Raw genomic sequence first — 22,012 nt, forward strand, 5'->3', positions numbered from 1 at the left:
TGTCAATAAATTGTGTAACATATGTGGTTATTCTGTCCAGATTGTTAGTGTGTTTTGTTGTTCCTTTCCTCTCCACCACTTACTCAGCACTGACGTAAGATTGTTTATTCTCGGCTCACAAAAATACATACAAACTCCTTCTCTTTTTGTCAAGAGCAAGCAAAGGAATGAGAGAATTGACTGAAAACTGCCCTTGCCAGACATCAGATAGACACACTGGGCAACCTCCCTACCAAGGAAATGCATGCTTTTGTGAGTTGTGCAATGTAGCCTAACTTAATTCCTGTCGATCATGGCAGTTGGTCAGTGTTGCTGTAGCCATGTTGGTCCCACGATATTAGAGAGGCAAGGTGGGTGAGGTAATAATTTTTATTGGACTTGTCAGTTGTCCTATTTGAATAACCAAACCCATTCTTGCTACTTAGGCCCTGAACTTTTGACTGGTTTATGCAGATGAGCTCAGAAGGAAGAAAGATGTTTTACAGTGGATAAGAATCGTAATATAAGAACATCATTAAACTACCTCATCATGGAAGTTAATAACCTGTGGGTCACTTGCTAGGATCTTCTGGGGATGTCCCACTTAATCAATTCCTAGCCATTATAAGGGTTTTAGGCACTGGTGCACCTCAGCGCCTCCTGTTCTTTCCCTGTGGCACACAATGATTCAGTCTCCTGAGGTCTGTAATATTTTGGTCTAATTCTGATTCTTGGGCTTGGTGTAAGGGTTGACTGGAGGGTAGTTAGTAGCCTGTGATATACAAAGAGATCAGACTAGATGATCTGATGGACCCTTCAGGCCTTCAGCTCTTGGACTCTGACTATAACTATAACTTACACTAACTCATATAGATGTGTTATTTTCTAAATTGCAGGGCTGTGACAAACAGTTCTTCAATGCATCAGTTCAGTACTCCAACATGGACCCATTATTAGATTACATTAACAAGCATGCTGATCAATTTGGAGTGACTGTCCAGTATTCCACTGTCAGTGATTACTTCCAGGCATTGTATAACAGAAACCTCACATGGGATATTCAGAATTATCAAGACTTTCTTCCATATTCAACAGGTACTTAACAATATGTTTTTTATACACTGCATATACCGATGGATATCAGTAGCTGACATTGGGATTAGTTTATTGTAACAGGAGTGTAAGGAGCTGTCATAAATATAAAGGGAAGGGTAAACACCTTTAAATCCCTCCTGGCCAGAGGAAAAACCCTTTCACCTGTAAAGGGTTAAGAAGCTAAGACAACCTCACTGGCACCTGACCAAAATGACCAATGAGGAGACAAGATGCTTTCAAAGCTGGAGGGGGGGAAACAAAGGGTTCTCTCTGTCTGTGTTGCTTTTGCCCCGACCAGAGCAGGAATGCAGGTCAGAACTCCTGTAAAAAGTCAGTAAGCGATCTAGTTAGATATGCGTTAGATTCTGTTTTGTTTAAATGGCTGATAAAATAAGTTGCGCTGAATGGAATGTATATTCCTGTTTTTGTGCCTTTTTGTAACCTAAGGTTTAGCCTAGAGGGATTCTCTATGTTTTGAATCTGATTACCCTGCAAGGTATTTACCATCCTGATTTTACAGAGGTGATTCTTTTACTTTTTCTTTAATTAAAATTCTTCTTTTAAGAACCTGATTGCTTTTTCATTGTTCTTAAGATCCAAGGGTTTTGGTCTGTGTTCACCTATGCAAATTGGTGAGGATTTTTATCAAGCCTTCCCCAGGAAAGGGTGGTGTAGGGCTTGGGGGGATTTTGGGGGGAAAGACGTTTCCAAGTGGGCTCTTTCCCTGTTATATTTGTTAGACGCTTGGTGGTGGCAGCAATAAAGTCCAGGGACAAAAGGTAAAATAGTTTGCACCTTGGGGAAACTTTAACCTAAGCTGGAAAAATAAGCTTAGGGGGTTTTTCATGCAGGTCCCCACATCTGTACCCTAGAGTTCAGAGTGGGGAAGGAACCTTGACAGGAGCTTTTTTCCTGACTCACTCTTTCCGATTTGGTGGGCTCTATTAGCTCCAATTCTGAAATATAAGAGGGGTTGGAGTGTCTTTCTGAGTCAGCAGGAACTAGGGGTGGAACCCAAGGGGTCCTGAAAGGAAAAGCACAGCGTGGGAGACAGTTTAGCCTGAAGTTTGTCTTTGCGGTGTGAGTATCAATAAAGGCAAATCCCAGGAAGGGTTAGGTTTGGAGTATATCTATGTCTGTACGTGCTGCCACTGTTGGTGAATCTCTGATGACCTGAAAGATAGAGTAAATAATGACGAATCAGATCCCCTGACGATTGCAAGTCAGGGATTTGGGAAAGCCGAGTACAGTGGATAAGGTCTGCAGAATTTAGAACAACTAGGCAAAGTTCAGTGAGAGAGTTCAGTGGGTAGATGCAAGATATCGTGTTATGAAGGAGCAATAATTACCAAGCATAATCACAAGCTGAAAACTGGATACAGCAATACAAAGATGGACTTGGGGAAGAAGGGGTGATGGCAGGTGCACTAAACATAAGCATGTAGTGCAATGCTGTTGTTTATATATAAAAACTAGTTTAAAGCCATGCTGCCTTGGGGTGTATTTACAGAAGTAGGTCTTATGAAATCAGAAAGGTGATAACTCGTGAACTCTGGGGCAGGGATCCTGGGCCAAATTCTGCTTTATTACACCAGTGTAAATCTGGCGTAACTCCACTGAAGTCATCAGATTTACACTGATGTATTATAGGTGGGCAAAAATTGGGGATTGGTCCTGCTTTGAGCAGGGGGTTGGACTAGATGACCTCCAGTGGTCCCTTCCAACCCTGATATTCTATGATTCAATGAAATTCAGATGCCTTTATAAGGATTCGGCAGCATTGGGTAAGCTTATTGTACTGTCTAAAAAAATCAGTCTCTCTCTATTTAGTGTTAGTAAGGTCACTGTGCTTTGAGCTTCGCAGCACAGAAGGGAAAGTGATAAACTGGAAAATACCCAAAGAGGTATACAAAGCTGATGAGAGAAATAGAGTGTATGTCCTGTAAAAACAGACCAGAGGAACTGGATATGCACAGATAGGATAAGAGATGGTGAAGAGGGGACATGAAAGCAATCTATAAATATCTGAACTTTTAATTGCCACTGTTAGGGAGGGTGGAATCACCCATCTTAGAGTAGTTCGCTAATCCTTTTGTCCTCCTATACCTCTGGAGCGCTTGATAATCTGGGAAGCCTGTTAAAATTATCTTCATTAATTTGAGTTGCTCAGCACTTGCTGCACTATGTGGTGCTCCTCAGGTTGTCACAGTGCTGCTGGGAGCTCAAAGTGTACATGTGATTCTGGACAATTTAGGTACAAAAGTGCAACATTTATACCAGAGAAGGCATCATAGAATCATAGAAATATAGGCTTGGAAGGGACCTTGAGAGGTCATCTAGTCCAGCCTCTTGCACAAAGGCAAGTCCAAGTAAACCTAGACCATCCATGACAGGTGTTTGGCCAACCTGTTCTTAAAAACCTCCAATGACAGAGATTCCACAATCTCCCTGGGAAGTCTATTCCAGTGCTTAACTACCCTTATAGTGAGAGAGTTTTTCCTAATATCTAACCGAAATAGTCCTTGTTGCAGATTAAGCCCATTACTCCTTGTCCCACCTTCAGTGGACATGGAGAACAATTGATCACCATCTTCTTTATAACAGTCCTTAATATGTTTGAAGACTGTTATCTGGTCTGCCCTCAGTCTTCTTTTTCTCAAGACTAAACATGCCTAGGTTTTTTAACCTTTCCTCATAGGTCAGATTTGCTAAACCTTTTTATCATTTTTGTTACTCTTCTCTGGACACTCTCTCCAATTTGTCCACTTCTTTCTCATAATGTGGTGCCCAGAATTGAACCCAGTACTCTACCTGAGGCCTCACCAGTGCCAAGTAGAACAGAGCAATTGCCTCCTGAGTCTTACATACGATACTCTTGTTAATGCACCCCAGAATTATATTGCCCCTTTTCTACACTGCTTCACATTGTTGACTGATATTAAATGTGTCACCCATTATAACCTCAGTTCCTTTTCAGCAGTACTGCTGGCTTAGCTAATTATTACCCAGTCTGTGCATTTTATTTTTCCTTCCTAAGTGTAGAACTTTGCATTTGTCTTTTTTTAATTTCATCTTGTTGATTTCAGACCAATTCTCCAGTTTGTCAAAGTCATTTTGAATTCTAATTTTGGCCTCCAAAGGACTTACAACCCCTCACAACTTGGTACCATCTGAAAATGTTGAATAGGACCAGTCAAACCGTTGTAGCACTCTGCTAGGTATGCCTTCCCAATTTAACAGGGAGCCAGGAATAGTTACTCTTTGATTGTGGTCCTTCAACTAGTTTATAGTTAGGCTTGGCAGAATCTGAGGGGTTTTTTAATAATTTCACTGGATAATATCAATGTTTATTTTTAAGCATTTTTTAAAATTTTTATCAATTTAAATTTTCACAGTTATGAGAAATTATGGGAATAGTGCCAGACAAAAATGGCAGGTCACACAATTATTTGATGATAGAAGACATTGATTTTTTTAAAATAAAGCTTTATAACTGTTAAAACACATTTTCAACATCACGTGTCAAAATGTACAGAGTAAATATCCTTAGATCAAAGTCTGATAAGTTTTCAAGTAGCATTTTTCTTACTTTGCTTATCTGTAAATTTCCGTTATTATTGAGGGAAACTTTTTCTTTTTTCGGTTTGTGAGTGTACAGTGAGACTGATATTTACCAATAAAAATCTGATCCTTGCAAGCCTAGTTATAGTGATGTCATCGAGTTTGCTTTTCCCCTAGTTTGCTTATGAGATGGTCATGTGGGACTGTGTCAAAAGCCTTACTAAAATCAAGAGATATCACATCTGTTGTTTCTCTCCTATCCACTGGGCCAGTAACCCTGTCAAAGAAGGAAATTAGGGTGGTTTGACATGATTTGGCTTTGATAAATTCATGTTGGCTATTCTTTATAACCTAATTATTTTCTGGGTGCTTACAAATTGATTGCTTAATTTGTTGCCGTATCTTTCAAGGTATTGAAGTTAGGCTGACGTCTCAGTTCCTAATACTGAGAATTTGCTTCAGGGTGCCTACAAAATGTTCCCCATGAAAGTATTCTTCCAACTCAGTCAGGTATGGCTACCGATGGATAAGGGTCAAGCTAGCCAAATTTCATTCACATATGGCAGTAAGAAGTTTTTTGCTTCTGTCTCTGATGTAAGTGGATCCATGGCTATTTCATCATTTTCCTTTGCACTCTGGATAGACACATGAGTATTCTGGACTATATTTAATTTGCTTGCCGAATATTCTGGGGATCTTCTGCTGTTAACATATTTTTTTAATTAATGATGAAAAGGGATCATTGCTTCCCATGATAATTTTTCAGAATGATCCCCTGACTCATGCACCTCCATCTAGGGATCGCATCATTTCAGGTAATGCACTGATAAATGTACTATTAGTATTGCCATGAGCAGACCACCACAATCCCGCCACTTGCGTGTTTTAGCTGCCTGTATGTTCAATGTACTTTACATGCTGCAGTTGGTTGTCATTACTTATTTGTGTTATGGTAGCACCCTCAATGTGCTAGGAGATCTCCATGCAATTTGTGCCTGTCACCAGCTCCTGGTGTGATCTTTTGAGCAGTTTCTGCTGCTCCTGACTGTCCTCCTTAGTTTCCCCTTGGTCAGGGCAGTTCATGGACCCTCACCTCTAATTAAGTCTAGCAGTCTGCTTCAGACTTTTGGCTGTGTTCGTGGAAGCAGCCAGATGCAGGGGTGTTGTCCCTGTGCCGTCCCAGACCTTTCTACCTTCCCTTCCTTCTCTGCACTCTCTTCTTTATAGCAGCATCTATTGGCTGCAGCTGTGGGTGCCTGCCTCTGTGACTGGCAGCTCTAGCAACTGCGTGGAGGTGTTATCAAACTGCTTGCCTGTAGACAGGAGAGGCTTTACTCCCACTTCTGTCTGTGCTCAATAGGGGGTTTGTAGACCCCATTACAGTGTCCCCAAAGGGTTTACCCTGCCTCTTATTGCAAAATATATTTAGATGTTTGTGTGCTTTGTAAGGCCACATATTCTGTTTTTAGCCTCACAAACAAATAATTGAAATTCTCCTCTTTGACCACTTGAGGGCATCTGTTGATACATTTTGCAATCTCACTGTAGTCCTGAATGCGTGTTGCCATATCACCCATTCTACTCCAGCCAAAGAAATGAAATTAAAACTCATTCTGTTTTCCCCCCTCCTTTTAGTCAGGCATATGGAGGGTTCATAACAAATGATAACTATCAATCATAAAGCTCTTCTTTTATTGATTAAAAATAAATGTGCTCCAATGACACTACTGAATTTGTCTTGTACAATTTCATGGGAAATTAATTTCAGTAAGAAGAGGCTTATTTTCACAGATAATTGCCTCAAATCAGCAAAGTTTGTAAGTTTCTAGTACAAAGTACTGTAGCTTCCTGGTCATGTCTATTTAATGCTCCGCAGTGAATGGGTGGGGAGAGAGTGCTGTGACTTGTAACGCTTAGCATTATTTTCCCCTCAGCAGCTGTTGCTTTTTATAGATAAGAAGTTGCATAGTCAAGGAGTGTAAGTAGTCAAAAATGGAGTAAGCAAGGTACAGTACTTTACTGTCTGTCGTGTCTCTCAAATTCTTCGTAGAACCATTTCAAGCGTGGACTGGGTTTTATACCTCCCGCAGTGTTTTAAAAGGAATTGCACGGAGAGCAAGTTCACTTCTCTACGCTGGAGAGTCATTTTTCGTACAGTATGTTCAGAAATACCGAGCAGGTTCTGTTTGTAAATTCTGGGCCTTACAGCAGCTCCGCAGTCTTCGATGGGCAGTCTCTGAGGTAAACTTACACATTTTTGATTAGAAAAATTATATATACTGTTACCCAAACGTCACTTTTCATAGAATCACAGAATATCAGAGTTGTAAGGGACCTCAGGAGGTCATCTAGTCAAACACCATGCTCAAAGCAGGACTGATCCCCAATTAAATCATCCCAGCCAGGGCTTTGTCAAGCCTGACCTTAAAAACTTCTAAGGAAGGAGATTCCACCACCTCCCTAGGTAACGCATTCCAGTGTTTCACCACCCTCCTAGTGAAACAGTTTTTCCTAATATCCAACCTAAATCTCCCCCACTGCAACTTGAGACCATTACCCCTTGTCCTGTCATCCGCTACCACTGAGAATAGTCTACATCCATCCTCTTTGCAACCACCTTTCAGGTAGTTGAAAGCAACTCTCAAATCCCCCCTCATCCTTCGCTTCCGTAGACTAAACAATCCCAGTTCCCTCAGCCTCTCCTCATAAGTCATGTGTTCCAGTCCCCTAATCATTTTTGATGCCCTCCACCGGACTCTCCAATTTTTCCACATCCTTCTTGTAGTGTGGGGCCCAAAACTGGACACAGTACTCCAGATGAGGCCTCACCAATGTCGAATAGAGGGGAACGATCACGTCCCTCGATCTGCTGGCAATGCCCCTATTTATACATCCCAAAATGCCATTGGCCTTCTTGGCAACAAGGGCACACTGTTGACTCATATCCAGCTTCTCGTCCACTGTAACCCCTAGGTCCTTTTCTGCAGAACTGCTGCCGAGCCATTCGGTCCCTAGTCTGTAGCAGTGCATTGGATTCTTCCATCCTAAGTGCAAGACTCTGCACTTATCCTTGTTGAATCTCATGAGATTTCTTTTGGCCCAATCCTCTTATTTGTCTAGGGCCCTCTGTGTCCTATCCCTACCCTCCAGCTTATCTACCACTCCTCCCAGTTTAGTGTCGTCTGCAAACTTGCTGAGGGTGCAATCCACACCATCCTCCAGATCATTTATAAAGATATTGAACAAAACCAGCCCCAGGACCGACCCTTGGGGCGCTCCGCTTGATACTGGCTGCCAACTAGACATGGAGCCATTGATCACTATCCGTTGAGCCCGACAGTCTAGCCAGCTTTCTACCCACCTTATAGTGCATTCATCCAGCCCATACTTCTTTGACTTGCTGACAACAATACTGTGGGAGACAGTGTCAAAAGCTTTGCTAAAGTCAAGGAATAACAAGTCCACAGAACCAGTTATCTCGTCATAGAAGGCAATGAAGTTAGCCAGGCATGACTTGCCCTTGGTGAATCCATGCTGACTGTTCCTGATCACTTTCCTCTCCTCTAAGTGCTTCAGAATTGATTCCTTGAGGACCTGCTCCATGATTTTTCCGGGGACTGAGGTGAGGCTGACTGGCCTGTTGTTCCCCGGATCCTCCTTCTTCCCTTTTTTAAAGACGGGCACTACATTAGCCTTTTTCCAGTCGTCTGGGACTTCCCCGGATCGCCATGAGTTTTCAAAGATAATAGCTAACGGCTCCGCAATCACATCCGCCAACTCCTTTAGCACTCTCGGATGCAACGCATCCGGCCCCATGGAGTTGTTCACGTCCAGCTTTTCTAAATAGTCCCGAACCACTTCTTTCTCCACAGAGGTCTGGTCACCTCCTCCCCATGCTGTGCTGCCCAGTGCAGTGGTCTGGGAGCTGACCTTGTTCGTGAAGACAGAGGCAAAAATATTATTGAGTACATTAGCTTTTTCCACATCCTGTGTCCCTCGCTTGCCTCCCCCATTCAGTAAGGGGCCCACACTTTCCTTGACTTTCTTCTTGTTGCCAATATACCTGAAGAAACCCTTCTTGTTACTCTTAACATCTCTTGCTAGCTGCAACTCCAGGTATGATTTAGCCTTCCTGATTTCACTCCTGCATGCCTGAGCAATATTTTTATACTCATCTCTGGTCATTTGTCCAATCTTCCACTTCTTGTAAGCTTCTTTTTTGTGTTTAAGATCAGCAAGGATTTCACTGTTAAGCCAAGCTGGTCGCCTGCCATATTTACTATTCTTTCTACACATCGGGATGGTTTGTCCCTGTAACCTCAATAAGGATTCTTTAAAATAAAGCCAGCTCCTTTGGACTCCTTTCCCCCTCATGTTATTCTCCCAGGGGATCTTGCCCATCAGTTCCCTGAGGGAGTCAAAGTCTGCTTTTCTGAAGTCCAGGGTCTATATTCTGCTGCTTTCCTTTCCTCCTTGTGTCAGGATCCTGAACTCGACCAGCTCATGGTCACTGCCTCCCAGGTTCCCATCCACTTTAGCTTCCCCTACTAATTCTTCCCGGTTTGTGAGCAGCAGGTCAAGAAGAGCTCTGCCCCTAATTGATTCCTCCAGCACTTGCACCAGGAAATTGTCCCCTACATTTTTCAAAAACTTCCTGGATTGTCTGTGCACCTCTGTATTGCTCTCCCAGCAGATATCGCGGTGATTGAAGTCTCCCATGATAACCAGGGTGTGCGATCTAGTAGCTTCTGCGAGTTTTGAAGACGAATTCACAAATTATAATTGTTGTGCAAGTATTGAACCATAATTTGCATCTGGGGTTAGTTGGTGGGCACAACTAATAGTATTCAGTCAATCATTGTGCCCACAAATCAAGTTGTTTGGTTATGTATTGTCACTTATGCATCTGAGTGTGTGTGTGAGAGAGAGAGCTAGTGGTAGGCGTCCCCAGCTTGGAAAAGCAAATAAAGCTCCAAGTCTCAGCCCTTTCAAGGCCCTTTCCTCAGGACTTGTTTTATTATCCACAAAATGGTCATAAAACAAAGCAAACATAGTGGGAAAACACTGGGTAATAGTCTCAGAGGCTTTCCCCATTTCAACCAACCACGAGAGAAGAGACACTCTCTTCCTCTTTTTGACCCAGCTTCCCCTTCCTTTTACACTCTGACCACAGCAGCCATGTGGCCTGTTGGGACCTGTTAACCCTTTTTATGCTGCAGCACCTAGTCACAGGGTGCAATCAACTGTGGAGGTAATATTGTGCTGTAAAATTAAAGGCTAAATTGAGACCCAGAAAAAAAATATCTGTCCTTACGTATTTCACTTTTGTGACCCAATCACTGATTATGTGGGAAGGCATTCATAATAATCTCACACTGAAAGGAAAAGATAGATGGAAATCTTTGTGTGTCTTGTCTTTGACTATCTTGCTTCATTTATTACTCTTTAGGAAGAGTCAAAATACAAATTTGGGACTACAGTTGTAGGAAAGCAGTACATTAAATTATCTCACATGTGGGGATGATTTATTCATAGTACTATAATTCAATTGTGCAGACCTAAATTTGGGATTCAAGTGGATTGTAACTTTTAAATCTCTTTTAAATGTAAGGTTCAGCACCATGATGCTATTACAGGGACAGAATCCCCCAAGGTGAAGGACATGTATATGAATCACTTGATGGATGGAATAGTTAATGTGAAGAAACTGATGGCATCCATAATCTTAGACACAGACAATGCCAAGAAGAATGGAAAACTCTATTCTTATGTTTACAATAAAGACATAGGAAAACGAGGTAATGTCTTAAATTCTTTTTGTTTTTCTAGATTGGTGTATGAAGCATATTCTCCTGCTCAAATTAAATGGCCAAAGTGTTATCGTTGTAAGTAGAGCTGGGCAAAGATTTTCGGACAAATAGTTTATGAAACAAAAAATGCAGTTTTGGTCAACCCAAATCCTTGATTAATGGATTAGAAAACATGTCTTACTGTGATAGACTCAAGGAGCTCAATCTTTTTAGTTTAACAAAGAGAATCATAGAATATCAGGGTTGGAAGGGACCTCAGGAGGTCATCTAGTCAAACACCATGCTCAAAGCAGGACCAATCCCCAACTAAATCATCCCAGCTAAGGCTTTGTCAAGTCGGACCTTAAAAACCTCAAAGGAAGGAGTTTCCACCACCTCCCTAGGTAATGCATTCCAGTGCTTCACCACCCTCTTAGTGAAAAAGATTTTCCTAATATCAAACCAAAACCTCCCCCACTGCAACTTGAGACCATTACTCCTTGTTCTGTCATCTGCTACCACTGAGAACATTCTAGATCCATCCTCTTTTGGAACCCCCTTTCAGGAAGTTGAAAGCAGCTATCAAATCCCCCGTCATTCTTCTCTTCTGCAGACTAAACAATCACAGTTCCCCCAGCCTCTCCTCATAAGTCATGTGTTGCAGTCCCCTAATCATTTTTCTTGCCCTCCGCTGGACTCTTTCCAATTTTTCCACATCCTTCTTATAGTGTGGGGCCCAAAACTGGACACACTACTCCAGATGAGGCCTCACCAATGTGGAATAGAGGGGAAAGATCACGTCCCTTGATCTGCTGGCAATGCCTGTACTTATACAGCCCAAACTGCTGTTAGCCTTCTTGGCAACAAGGGCACACTGTTGACTCATATCCAGCTTCTCATCCAGTGTAACCCCTAGGTCCTTTTCTGCAGAACTGCTGCCTAGCCATTTGGTCCCTAGTCAGTAGCAGTGCATGGGATTCTTCCTTCCTAAGTGAAGGACTCTGCACTTATTCTTGTTGAATCTCATGAGATTTCTTTTGGCCCAATCCTCTTATTTGTCTAGGGCCCTCTGTATCCTATCCCTACCCTCCAGCTTATCTACCACTCCTCCCAGTTTAGTGTCATCTGAAAACTTGAGGAGGGTGCAATCCATGCCGTCCTCCAGATCAGCAATGAAGATATTGAACAAAACCAGCCCCAGGACTCACCCTTGGGGCACTCCTCTTGATACCGGCTGCCAACTAGACATGGAGCCATTGATCACTATCCGTTGAGCCCAACAATCTAGCCAGCTTTCTGTCCACCTTATCGTCCATTCAGCCAGCCCATACTTTTTTAACTTGCTGACAAGAATACTGTGGGAGACCGTGTCAAAAGTTTTGCTAAAGTCAAGGAACAACAAGTCCACTGCTTTCCCCTCATCCACAGAGCCAGTTATCTTGTCATAGAAGGCAATTAGATTAGTCAGGCTTGACTTGCCCTTGGTGAATCCATGCTGACTGTTCCTGATCACTTTCCTCTCCTCTAAATGCTTCAGAATTGATTCCTTGAGGACCTGCTCCATGATTTTTCCAGGGACTGAGGTGAGGCTGACTGGCCTGTAGTTCCCAGGATCCTCCTTCTTCCCTTTTTTAAAGATGGGCACTACATTAGCCTTTTCCCAGTCGTCCAGGACCTTCCCGGATCGCCATGAGTTTTCAGAGATAATGGCCAATGGCTCTGCAATCACATCCGCCAACTCCTTCAGCACCCTCAGATGCAGCGCATCTGGCCCCATGGACTTGTGGTTGTCCAGCTTTTCTAAATAGTCCCGAACCACTTCTTTCTCCACAGAAGGCTGGTCACCTCCTCCCCATGCTGTGCTGCCCAGTGCAGTAGTCTGGGAGCTGATCTTGTTCATGAAGACAGAGGCAAAAAAAGTATTGAGTACATTAGCTTTTTCCATATTCTCTGTCACTCGGTTGCCTCCCTCATTCAGTAAGGGGCCCACACTTCCCTTGACTTTATTCTTGTTGCTGACATACCTGAAGAAACCCTTCTTGTTACTCTTAACATCTCTTGCTAGCTGCAACTCCAAGTGTGATTTGGCCTTCCTGATTTCACTCCTGCATGCCTGAGCAATATTTTTATACTCATCCCTGGTCATTTGTCCAATCTTCCACTTCTTGTAAGCTTCTTTTTTGTGTTTAAGATCAGCAAGGATTTCACTGTTAAGCCAAGCTGGTCGCCTGCCATATTTACTATTCTTTCTACACATCGGGATGGTTTGTCCCTGTAACCTCAATAAGGATTCTTTAAAATACAGCCAGCTCCCTTGGACTCCTTTCCCCCTCATGTTATTCTCCCAGGGGATCCTGCCCATCAGTTCCCTGAGGGAGTCAAAGTCTGCTTTTCTGAAGTCCAGGGTCTGTATTCTGTTGCTCTCCTTTCTTCCTTGTGTCAGGATCCTGAACTTGACCATCTCATGGTCACTGCCTCCCAGGTTCTTATCCACTTTTGCTTCCCCTACTAATTCTTCCCAGTTTGTGAGCAGCAGGTCAAGAAGAGCTCTGCCCCTAGTTGGTTCCTCTAGCACTTGCACCAGGAAATTGTCCCCTACACTTTCCAAAAACTTTCTGGATTGTCTGTGCACCGCTGTATTGCTCTCCCAGCAGATATCAGGGTGATTGAAGTCTCCCATGAGAACCAGGGCCTGTGATCTAGTAACTTCTGTTAGTTGCCGGAAGAAAACCTCGTCCACCTTATCCCCTTGGTTTGGTGATCTATAGCAGACTCTCACCGCAACATCACCCTTGTTTCTCACACTTCTAAACTTAATCCGGAGACTGACAACTTAATTCCATCACTGCCAATTTTTTAAATCAAGATTGGATGTTTTTCTAAATGATATGCTCTAGGAATTATTTTTGGGGAAGCTCTGTGGTCTGTGTTACATAGGAGATCAGACTCAATGATCACAGTCGTCCCTTGTGGCCTTGGAATCTATGAATCAATTAAAATATTTGCAACTGTTCGACAAAAATAATGTGAACCATTCGCAAAATGGCCAGAGGAGGAGCTGGTGGTGACACAGCCACCAGTGCTGCTGTCCCGTTCTCTCTCCCCCTTTCCCCCACCCCAACCTTTAGCCCAATAGTTAGGACGCTCATCTGGGATGTGGAAGACCCAGGATTGACCTGGAAGACCCTGTGCAGAACAGATGCCAAACTGATTTTTTTTTCTCCAGTTAACTGAAAATTCTAAAAAACTCTAAAACCTGGAACTGAATGCCCAGCTCTAATTGTAAGCCATCATTTGGAAGAGGCCAAGTACCAAGGATACCCACCAAGCCTCAAGCAAACTCAAGCAAGGCAGCTGAGCCACCAAGTCTCAGGCACCCAAAACCAAAGGTCATGCAGTAGGGACCCAGAGCTTTGTGTGAATAAAGACTACAGGACTGGACCCCAAATTCTGCCTTCAGACATGTGTCCAAAGGAGAATTTGGCATGACGAAGACAGTTCCTTAACTAGTCTTCCTAACTGGAGGAAGGAGTCTAGGATATACAGTAGTCAACTTTATGGAAGATTTTCCTTATGATTTACTTCCAGGATATGCAAGAATTTATTAATGTGTTCTAGGAATCTGTTTATTTCAGGAAGATTATGGAGTTCCTTTAAAAAAAGCTGGTTTGTTTTGGAGACTTTTATTATTGTTGAATGGAAACCGTGCTTTGGGCAGCAGCTTTTGCATTGTTTATGGGATATTGAAATTAGGTTTCCCTATAGAATCTCCTGCATAACACTACTGTATTTAGGCTGTATGATTGTAAATAGAGGAGAACTTTTTATTGTCATGACTTAGTGGCTAGCCTGTTGTAATTAATATTAATGGCAAATGTGTTTCTTTGAATTCTGGGCCTTTGTGTGGTTCAAACAGAAGAATAATATACCAAAGGGGCATTGGCTTTATGCAGTATTATAAATATAGATCTGAATGTGTAACCATGATACACTCTTTGAGGCCTATTTTTTAGATTGAAACCTGAAAGATGGTGATCGTATTCTACGTGGGTAGTACTGTATGTTCCTTAAAAGAAAAATGACTGTGCATTACTGTTTCTTATTTTAAAGCTGTATTTTTACTTTGTGTGCGTGAAAAGGTACAAGGAGTGTTGAACAATACATTATTGTCTATAATCCCCTGGCATGGAACATCACTACCTTTGTCATTGTTGCTATGAGCTACTCAGCAGTCAGTGTGTATGATGAATTGGGACATCCTGTACCGGCACAGGTACTGTGTGGTTATGTTAATGTATATATTGCATTTCTCTTTGTAACTGGAAATGGCCCACCTTGATTATCACTACAAAAGGTTTTCTTCCCCTCTACCCCCACCCCCACCCCTGCTCTCCTGCTGGTAATAGCTCATCTTAAGTGATCGCTCTCCTTTCAGTGTGTATGATAACACCCATTGTTTCATGTTCTCTGTGTATATAAATCTCACTGTATTTTCCATTGAATGCATCCAATGAAGTGAGCTATAGCTCACGAAAGCTTATGCTCAAATAAATTGGTTAGTCTCTAAGGTGCCACTAGTACTCCTTTTCTCTTTGTAACTGACTCTTTCATTACAGTACAGTCATTTCCAATTCCCTTTTTTTCTTTCCCATCTTAGCAAGACATGATAGCTTCTCCTGTAAATTAGAAACAACAACATGATTATATTGGTTTTTCCCCAGTTGCTCATGTAATTAAGCACCCTGCCTATAAATCTCAGTTATTCAGTCCAATTTACTTTCCCAAAACAAAAAGTATCACCAAAATGTATAATGTTAAGGACAAAGGGGAGGATCCTGTATATTTTACAAGGATTTGAAATTATTTGGCATGTTAAGGAAACAAAAGAGGCCCCAAGGGAGGAGTGTGTGGAATTGGATGAGTGCAGGGTGGGCCCGCTCTCCCACAGTTGCAGTTTCTGTCCTGCGGGGCTGGGCCCGGCTCCCTCCTCCAGGCATGTCGACTTGCTGAACAAGATTGAAACATCACTCAGGTTTGGAGGGGCATCCAGATCAAATTTCAGTGAGTTGCAACCTGGCACGCGGGTTCACAGCACCAGTCAGGTTTGTCCCTGCCTCCCCTCCGCCATGATGGAGGAGCACTTGGGCTAAATCTGCAAACCTTGGCACTGCAACCCTGGGTGCCAGGTCCCAATGCTCAGAGCAGGAGAGCAGGCCCAGACCTGCAGGACAGGAACCACTACTAGAGAATGGGTGTGCGACAGGCTTGCTCTTCACCCACCCCATCCACGCCAGACTGGAAGAATTGTGTTTGTCTAGGCCAGGGCCCAGTGATGGGTTAATCCAGTCCTGGATGTGGCGACCGATCCAGAACCTTTCCGTGATCATTGGTAGGTTGGGATCCACTGTTTGGGAAACAGTGATTTAAAACACAATTTTGAAGTGTGTAGGCAGCCTCCGAGGAACCCCCGAGATGTTCCAATCATTTTTCTGTCAACATCTTTTTTGTTAGTTTCAAGCGAGGTTTGCTTTTGTTTTTGTTTTTTCAATTACACTGGTATTTTAAGATGGATTTGAAGGCACTGTTGCACTCATTTAAATCAACAGCTTTGATTTCATGTTGGCAAGGAGTTCGTTAAAATGTTAAATAATCTTATAGTTTGACACTAATATTTAATCCCAAACAAAACTGTGAATCTTAAATTGAGGTTGCTAAATAACTCCCCTCTTATCAAAACAGAAAAAAAGAACATCATAATTCTAAATTTTAAAGGTGAACATGTTTGGAAATTCTCATGTGAAGATACCAAGTGAGACTTTTCAAATATGCACGTTAGACATATATCAATTAGCTCTGTCTGAAATACAACATCATTCTCTCTCTTAACTTGCAGATCCAAAGCTCAGCAGAATTCCCCTCTACCTATGATCTGTATATTCTTGTCACATTAAGTGGTCTCAGTTACCGAAGATACAGCGTTAAGTTATCAGCTGACAAGGAATCCGCATTCATTGCGAGATCAGTTAAATATGGACGAAAAGTCATAAAGCAGGCTGATCATCAGAGTAGACGGCTGATTCCTGTGCTTAACGACTGCTACACAGTGATGTTGGACCAAAATACTAATCTAATGCACAGCATTACTGACAGGTGAGGCTACCAGCATTTTTCATTTTAGTCAAACAGCATTTTATGATAAGCAAAACTTTTTTAAAAAGGAAATCCAGATACTTGATCACATATTATCCTCTGAGGATTAACGACTAACAAGAGTGCTTTACAATCAAAGGACTTGAAAACTTCTCCCTTCTGCTCATTTTGTGAAGTGAGCTAATGAATGGTCTTATTCCTAAACTACTTTTTTCCCCTGTGGTATTGAATCTGTGTAGTCAGTGAAATGTTCATTGATTCATAATTCCAAGGCCAGAAGTATCACTGTGATCATCTAGTCTGACCTCCTGTATAGCACAGGCCATAGAACTTCCCCAAAATATTATGGTTAACTAACTTAGATTTTATAATGTACTAACTTTAGGAGATCAAGTATATTTAAAATAGATACTATAACAGGGTGCCCAAGTGCCCCCTTGTGGCTTTGCAGGCACCCTGCTCATGAGCCCCCTCTGATGGGCCCTTAAACACTCCACACAGTCTCTGATGTGGTTCACAGCACGCCTTCCCAGGGCTGGTTTAACATCAAATAAAGTTCACGCAGTCCTCAGAGTCCTTAATTACAAAATAATTCCCAGTGAGCCCCCAACATAAAGTCCATCATCACAATTCAACAGTTCATACTTAGCTCCAGTTCTTCTGCCATGCCGAGAGCTCTTCCTCTTCCAGTCTGCACCACCCAAAGCCATCAGTGCCAACCCTTTCTGTCTGGAGCTCAGCCCTCTGACCCTGGCTTCGTCCTTCTTCAGTGTCTCCCTGTTCTGGGAGAGAAGGCAGTCTATATACTGCCGTCCTCCAGAATGGTCCTCCTGATTGCTAGGAGAGAGGGGAAACCTGCCCCACCTCACACTACAGGGCTCCTGATCCTGGGCCCTTAAAGGAACAGTGTCCGGGGTTTTTTCTCCCCTCATCCAACTCCCAGTACCCCGGTCCTGCTTCCTCACTTGTTCTACCCGGCCATTTTCTGGGTCTTTGTTTATTCCAATACCCCAGAAATTGGGTCCTCTGGCCCCCTTTCCTCTTATACTAGTACATCCTGTTACAGATACAATACGAATCTACAGTGAATTTATATGATCTCACATGATGTAATGATAGCCAAGTGCTCTCCTCCCCATCAGTAATTCCTACTGTGTTCTCTAAAACTGCTAGCTCTAGGATGCAAACATAGAGAACTTCTTAAAGAAAACTTGATGTTCCTTTTATTTATTTATATTTAAATAAAAGGAAATAAAACCAAAAAACTGACCAAGAGTGCAAACTAACTGAATACATCTGTCGGTTTACAGGTCCGGATCCTTATGTGGTTTAAATTGCCGTAGCTCCTTTGACTTCAATGGAGTTATGCTGATTTACAATGGCAGACGGATCCAGCCCATAGTTTTCAAGTTGGCACATGCATCTTACTAATGATCTTGGATCTCATTCACAGAGGTGTTTTTGCTTAGAATCATCTCTCTCACAGGGGTATTTGGAGGATTAACTAGTTACTAGTTAATGTTTGTACAGTACTTTGAAGATGGAAAGCGATAAGCATTATTATTAGAGATGGGCCTGAACCAAAGCCCTGGATTTGAACACTGAGAAAGATCAGATTCCATGTCCACATTTTAAAATTGGGCCCTCTCTCTAGAATGGAGATAAATTACAAATCTGGATTCAAACACCAACCTTAGAAATTTGGAGGATAGAAACTGTGAATCCAGATCTGCATTTGTGTGGCTCAGGCCTGTTATTGTGGTGTGTGATATTGAAATGTTACAGTTTACTGTTGAAGTTTTGGCAGGTCCCTTGGTATGGGAAAAGCTTGAGGAATCCATAAATAAACACTATATCTGAAGGCTCTTCTTCTTCTCCCCTTTCCCTCTCTATAACTTTTCTCCACCCCCTGCTGATGTATGGTAGTTTGTGTCTGATGGGGCACGCCATCCCTGTATAAACCCTCATACGAGGGAAGGGTGGTGGGGGTATCAGCAAGGGTGTTGAACACCCTAAAGCTTGTTTTGAAATGGTGGGGAAAGGTAGTCATCCCCTGTGCCCCTGCCTCCCCCAGCATCTTCCCCCCCCCCAAACCCCATGGTATTTAGCTGGATGTCCACACTGGCAGGTAGTTAGTGTTTGAGGTGGTTTAAAAATTCAATAAAGTGCCAGCCTTCGGTTGAACCAAATTTACTGCATGGAGTCTTCATTCCTGCTGTGTCTGAGTCAATGATTGTGGTAGAACTGCTAATGGTTTTGTGGCAAATTAATGCTTTACACACAAATGGCCCATTAATAATGTTAACACTTACACAGAGCTTCATAATCACTGAGTAATTCAGTTCTCCTGACTCCCCAGCAAAGGCTGTCAATAAGTATTTTCCCTGCTTTACAAGGGAGCGGCTGGTGAATGTGGGAGGGAAGTTGGAAGACTAAGGGCTAGACTACACTAGAAGCGCTAAAGAAGCGCAGCTGTACAACTGTAGCGTGTCTGGTGAAGAAGCTCTATGCTGACAGGAGAGAGCTCTCCCGTTAGCCCAATAAAACCACCTCAGTGAGAGGCAGTAGCTATGTCAGTGGGAGACGCTCTCCCACCAACATAGCACTGTCCACACAGGCGCTTAGCTTGGTGTAACTTCGGTCACTCAGGGGGGTTGCTTAGAGATGTTACCCCTGAGTGATATAAGTCATAGCAATATATGTAGTAGTGTGTACAAGCTCTAAGTGGCACATCTCTACATACTTCACAAGTAGAAGAAGGAGGCAGAGTTGGTATTAAAACTGGCGAGTTCCTGATTCCACATCCTGTGCTCAGGTCTCTAAGGCCACCCCCTTTGTTACCAGGGCTGCGTATCAGGTCCTGGGTTATGTTAGTTTATGTAGCTATAAAAATTGCTTTAGCTGACCAGATTCTGCTTGACCTATATTATGTGACCTAAATTTTTATTCAGTAGAGAACCTTTGAACCCAGGTTCATAAGCAATCTTGCTCTTATAAGACTTCAAATCATGGAGCTAATGTGAATAACTTAAGCAACATTTAGATTTGCTGAAAATACAAAATGACACTGGGAATTGCATGAAATTGTTAAGGAGGCCAGTGACTATTTTATAATTATTTACAGTGGGTTCTGTGATGGCAAATATTTAGCAAGAGGCACTTGCCTTAGAATCATAGAATATCAGGGTTGGAAGGGACCTCAGGATGTCATCGAGTCCAACCTCCTGCTCAAAGCAGGACCAATCCCCAACTAAATCATCCCAGCCAGGGCTTTGTCAGGCCTGACCTTAAAAACCTCAAAGGAAGGAGATTCCACCACCTCCCTAGGTAACCCATTCCAGTTCTTCACCACCCTCCTAGTGAAAAAGTTTTCCTAATATCCAACCTAAACCTCCCCCACTGCAACTTGAGACCATTACTCCTTGTTCTTTCATCTGCTACCACTGAGAACAGTCTAGAGCCATCCTCTTTGGAACCTCATTTCAGGAAGTTGAAAGCAGCTATCAAATCCCCCCTCATTCTTCTCTTCTGCAGACTAAACAATCACAGTTCCCCCAGCCTCTCCTCATAAGTCAGGTGTTGCAGTCCCCTAATCATTTTTGTTGCCCTCCACTGGACTCTTTCCAATTTTTCCACATCCTTCTTGTAGTGTGGGGCCCAAAACTGGACACACTACTCCAGATGAGGCCTCACCAATGTGGAATAGAGGGGAACGATCATGTCCCTCGATCTGCTGGCTTTGCCCCTACTTATACATCCCAAAATGCCATTGGCCTTCTTGGCAACAAGGGCACACTGCTGACTCATATCCAGCTTCTCGTCCACTGTCACCCCTGGGTCCTTTTCTGCAGAACTGCTGCTGAGCCACTTGGTCCCTAGTGTGTAGCAATGTATGGGATTCTTCCTTCCTAAGTGAAGGACTCTGCACTTGTCCTTGTTGAATCTCATGAGATTTCTTTTGGCCCAATCCTCTAATTTGTCTAGGTCCCTCTGTATCCTGTCCCTACCCTCCAGCATATCTCCCACTTCTCCCAGTTTAGTGTCACCTGCAAACTTGCTGAGGGTGCAGTCCATGCCATCTTCCAGATCATTAATGAAGATATTGAACAAAACCAGCCCCAGGACTCACCCTTGGGGCACTCCGCTTGATACCGGCTGCCAACTAGACATGGAGCCATTGATTGCTACCCTTTGAGGCCGACAATCTAGCCAGCTTTCTATCCACCTTATAGTCCATTCATCCAGCCCATACTTCTTTAACGTGCTGGCAAGAATACTGTGGGAGACCGTATCAAAAGCTTTGCTAAAGTCAAGGAATAAGACGTCCACTGCTTTCCCCTCATCCACAGAGCCAGTTATCTTATCATAGAAGGCAATGAAGTTAGTCAGGCATGACTTGCCCTTGGTGAATCCATGCTGACTGTTCCTGATCACTTTCCTCTCCTCTAAGTGCTTCAAAATTGATTCCTTGAGGATCTGCTCCATGATTTCTTCCTGCTGGCCTCATCTCCTGCTGCCTATTTAATTAATTATTCATTTTAGCTAAAGAAACAGATATTTTCTAAGATTCCCATCCTCATTCCCCTTGCAATTAAGCGTTGCAGATAATACTTACACAATGTATATCTATATAATACATTTTCCCCTTTATACATTTACAGGAAGACTAACCGGACTGTCCAAGTAACTCAGGGGTTTCTTGAATATCATGTGAATGGAGATGTGAGGAAGGGGCCCATTTCAGATAACTACTTATTTACCCCAAATGGATCAGCTGTTGAAGAATCAGAAGCAGTGGGACTGGAAGTTGTTTCTGGAAACCTAATGAGAGAGATCAGGCAATATTTTTACAGGTAAAGATACTCATTTGAATTTTTCATCCTCTTTACACATGCGGGAGTAATCCTGTACAGCAGTGGTCTCCAACCTTTTTAAACCCAAGATCACTATTTGAATCTAAGTGCAACCCAGGATCTACCCTGTCCCTTCCCTGAGGCCCCACCCCTTCCCAAAAGCCTTACCCTGCTCACTCCATCCCCCCTCTCTCTCCGTCACTTGCTCTCCCCCACCCTCACTCAGTTTCACTGGGCTAAGGTAGTGGATTGGGGTTTGGGAGGGGGTTCAGGCTCTGGGCTGGGGCTGAGGGGTTCGCAGTGTGGGAGGGGGCTCTGAGCTGAGCCTGGGGCAGGGGGTTGGGGTGCAAGAGGGAGTGAGGTGTGCAAGCTCTAGGAGGGAGTTTGGGTGCAGGAGGGGTCTCCGGGCTGGGGTAGGGAATTGGGGTGCAGGAGGAGGTGCAGGGTGTGCGCTCTGGGAGGGAGTTGGGTGCAGGAGGGGGCTTCAGACTGGGGCAGAGTGTTGGGGTGCAGGAAGGGGTACAGGGTGCTGGCTCTGGAAGGGGGGTCAGGCCTGGAGCGGGGTTTGGGGTGTAGAAGGGAGTA

The 22,012-nt window shown here is 43.3% G+C and overlaps 1 protein-coding gene across 3 annotated transcripts in view; it reads left to right on the top strand.

Moving 5' to 3' along the window:
* Positions 1 to 22,012, top strand: part of MAN2B2 (mannosidase alpha class 2B member 2) — a 58,423-nt gene that overhangs the window by 25,050 nt on the left and 11,361 nt on the right. For all 3 annotated transcript variants that reach the window (XM_073342561.1, XM_073342562.1, XM_073342563.1), the window contains 6 exons: positions 876 to 1,074; positions 6,686 to 6,876; positions 10,247 to 10,433; positions 14,564 to 14,697; positions 16,318 to 16,574; positions 21,236 to 21,427. In XM_073342561.1, coding sequence (XP_073198662.1) covers positions 876 to 1,074; positions 6,686 to 6,876; positions 10,247 to 10,433; positions 14,564 to 14,697; positions 16,318 to 16,574; positions 21,236 to 21,427 — 1,160 coding nt within the window. The remainder of the gene's footprint in view (positions 1 to 875; positions 1,075 to 6,685; positions 6,877 to 10,246; positions 10,434 to 14,563; positions 14,698 to 16,317; positions 16,575 to 21,235; positions 21,428 to 22,012) is intronic.

This window comes from Lepidochelys kempii, chromosome 4 (genome assembly GCF_965140285.1).
Source record: "Lepidochelys kempii isolate rLepKem1 chromosome 4, rLepKem1.hap1, whole genome shotgun sequence".
NCBI classification, from domain to species: Eukaryota; Metazoa; Chordata; order Testudines; family Cheloniidae; genus Lepidochelys; species Lepidochelys kempii.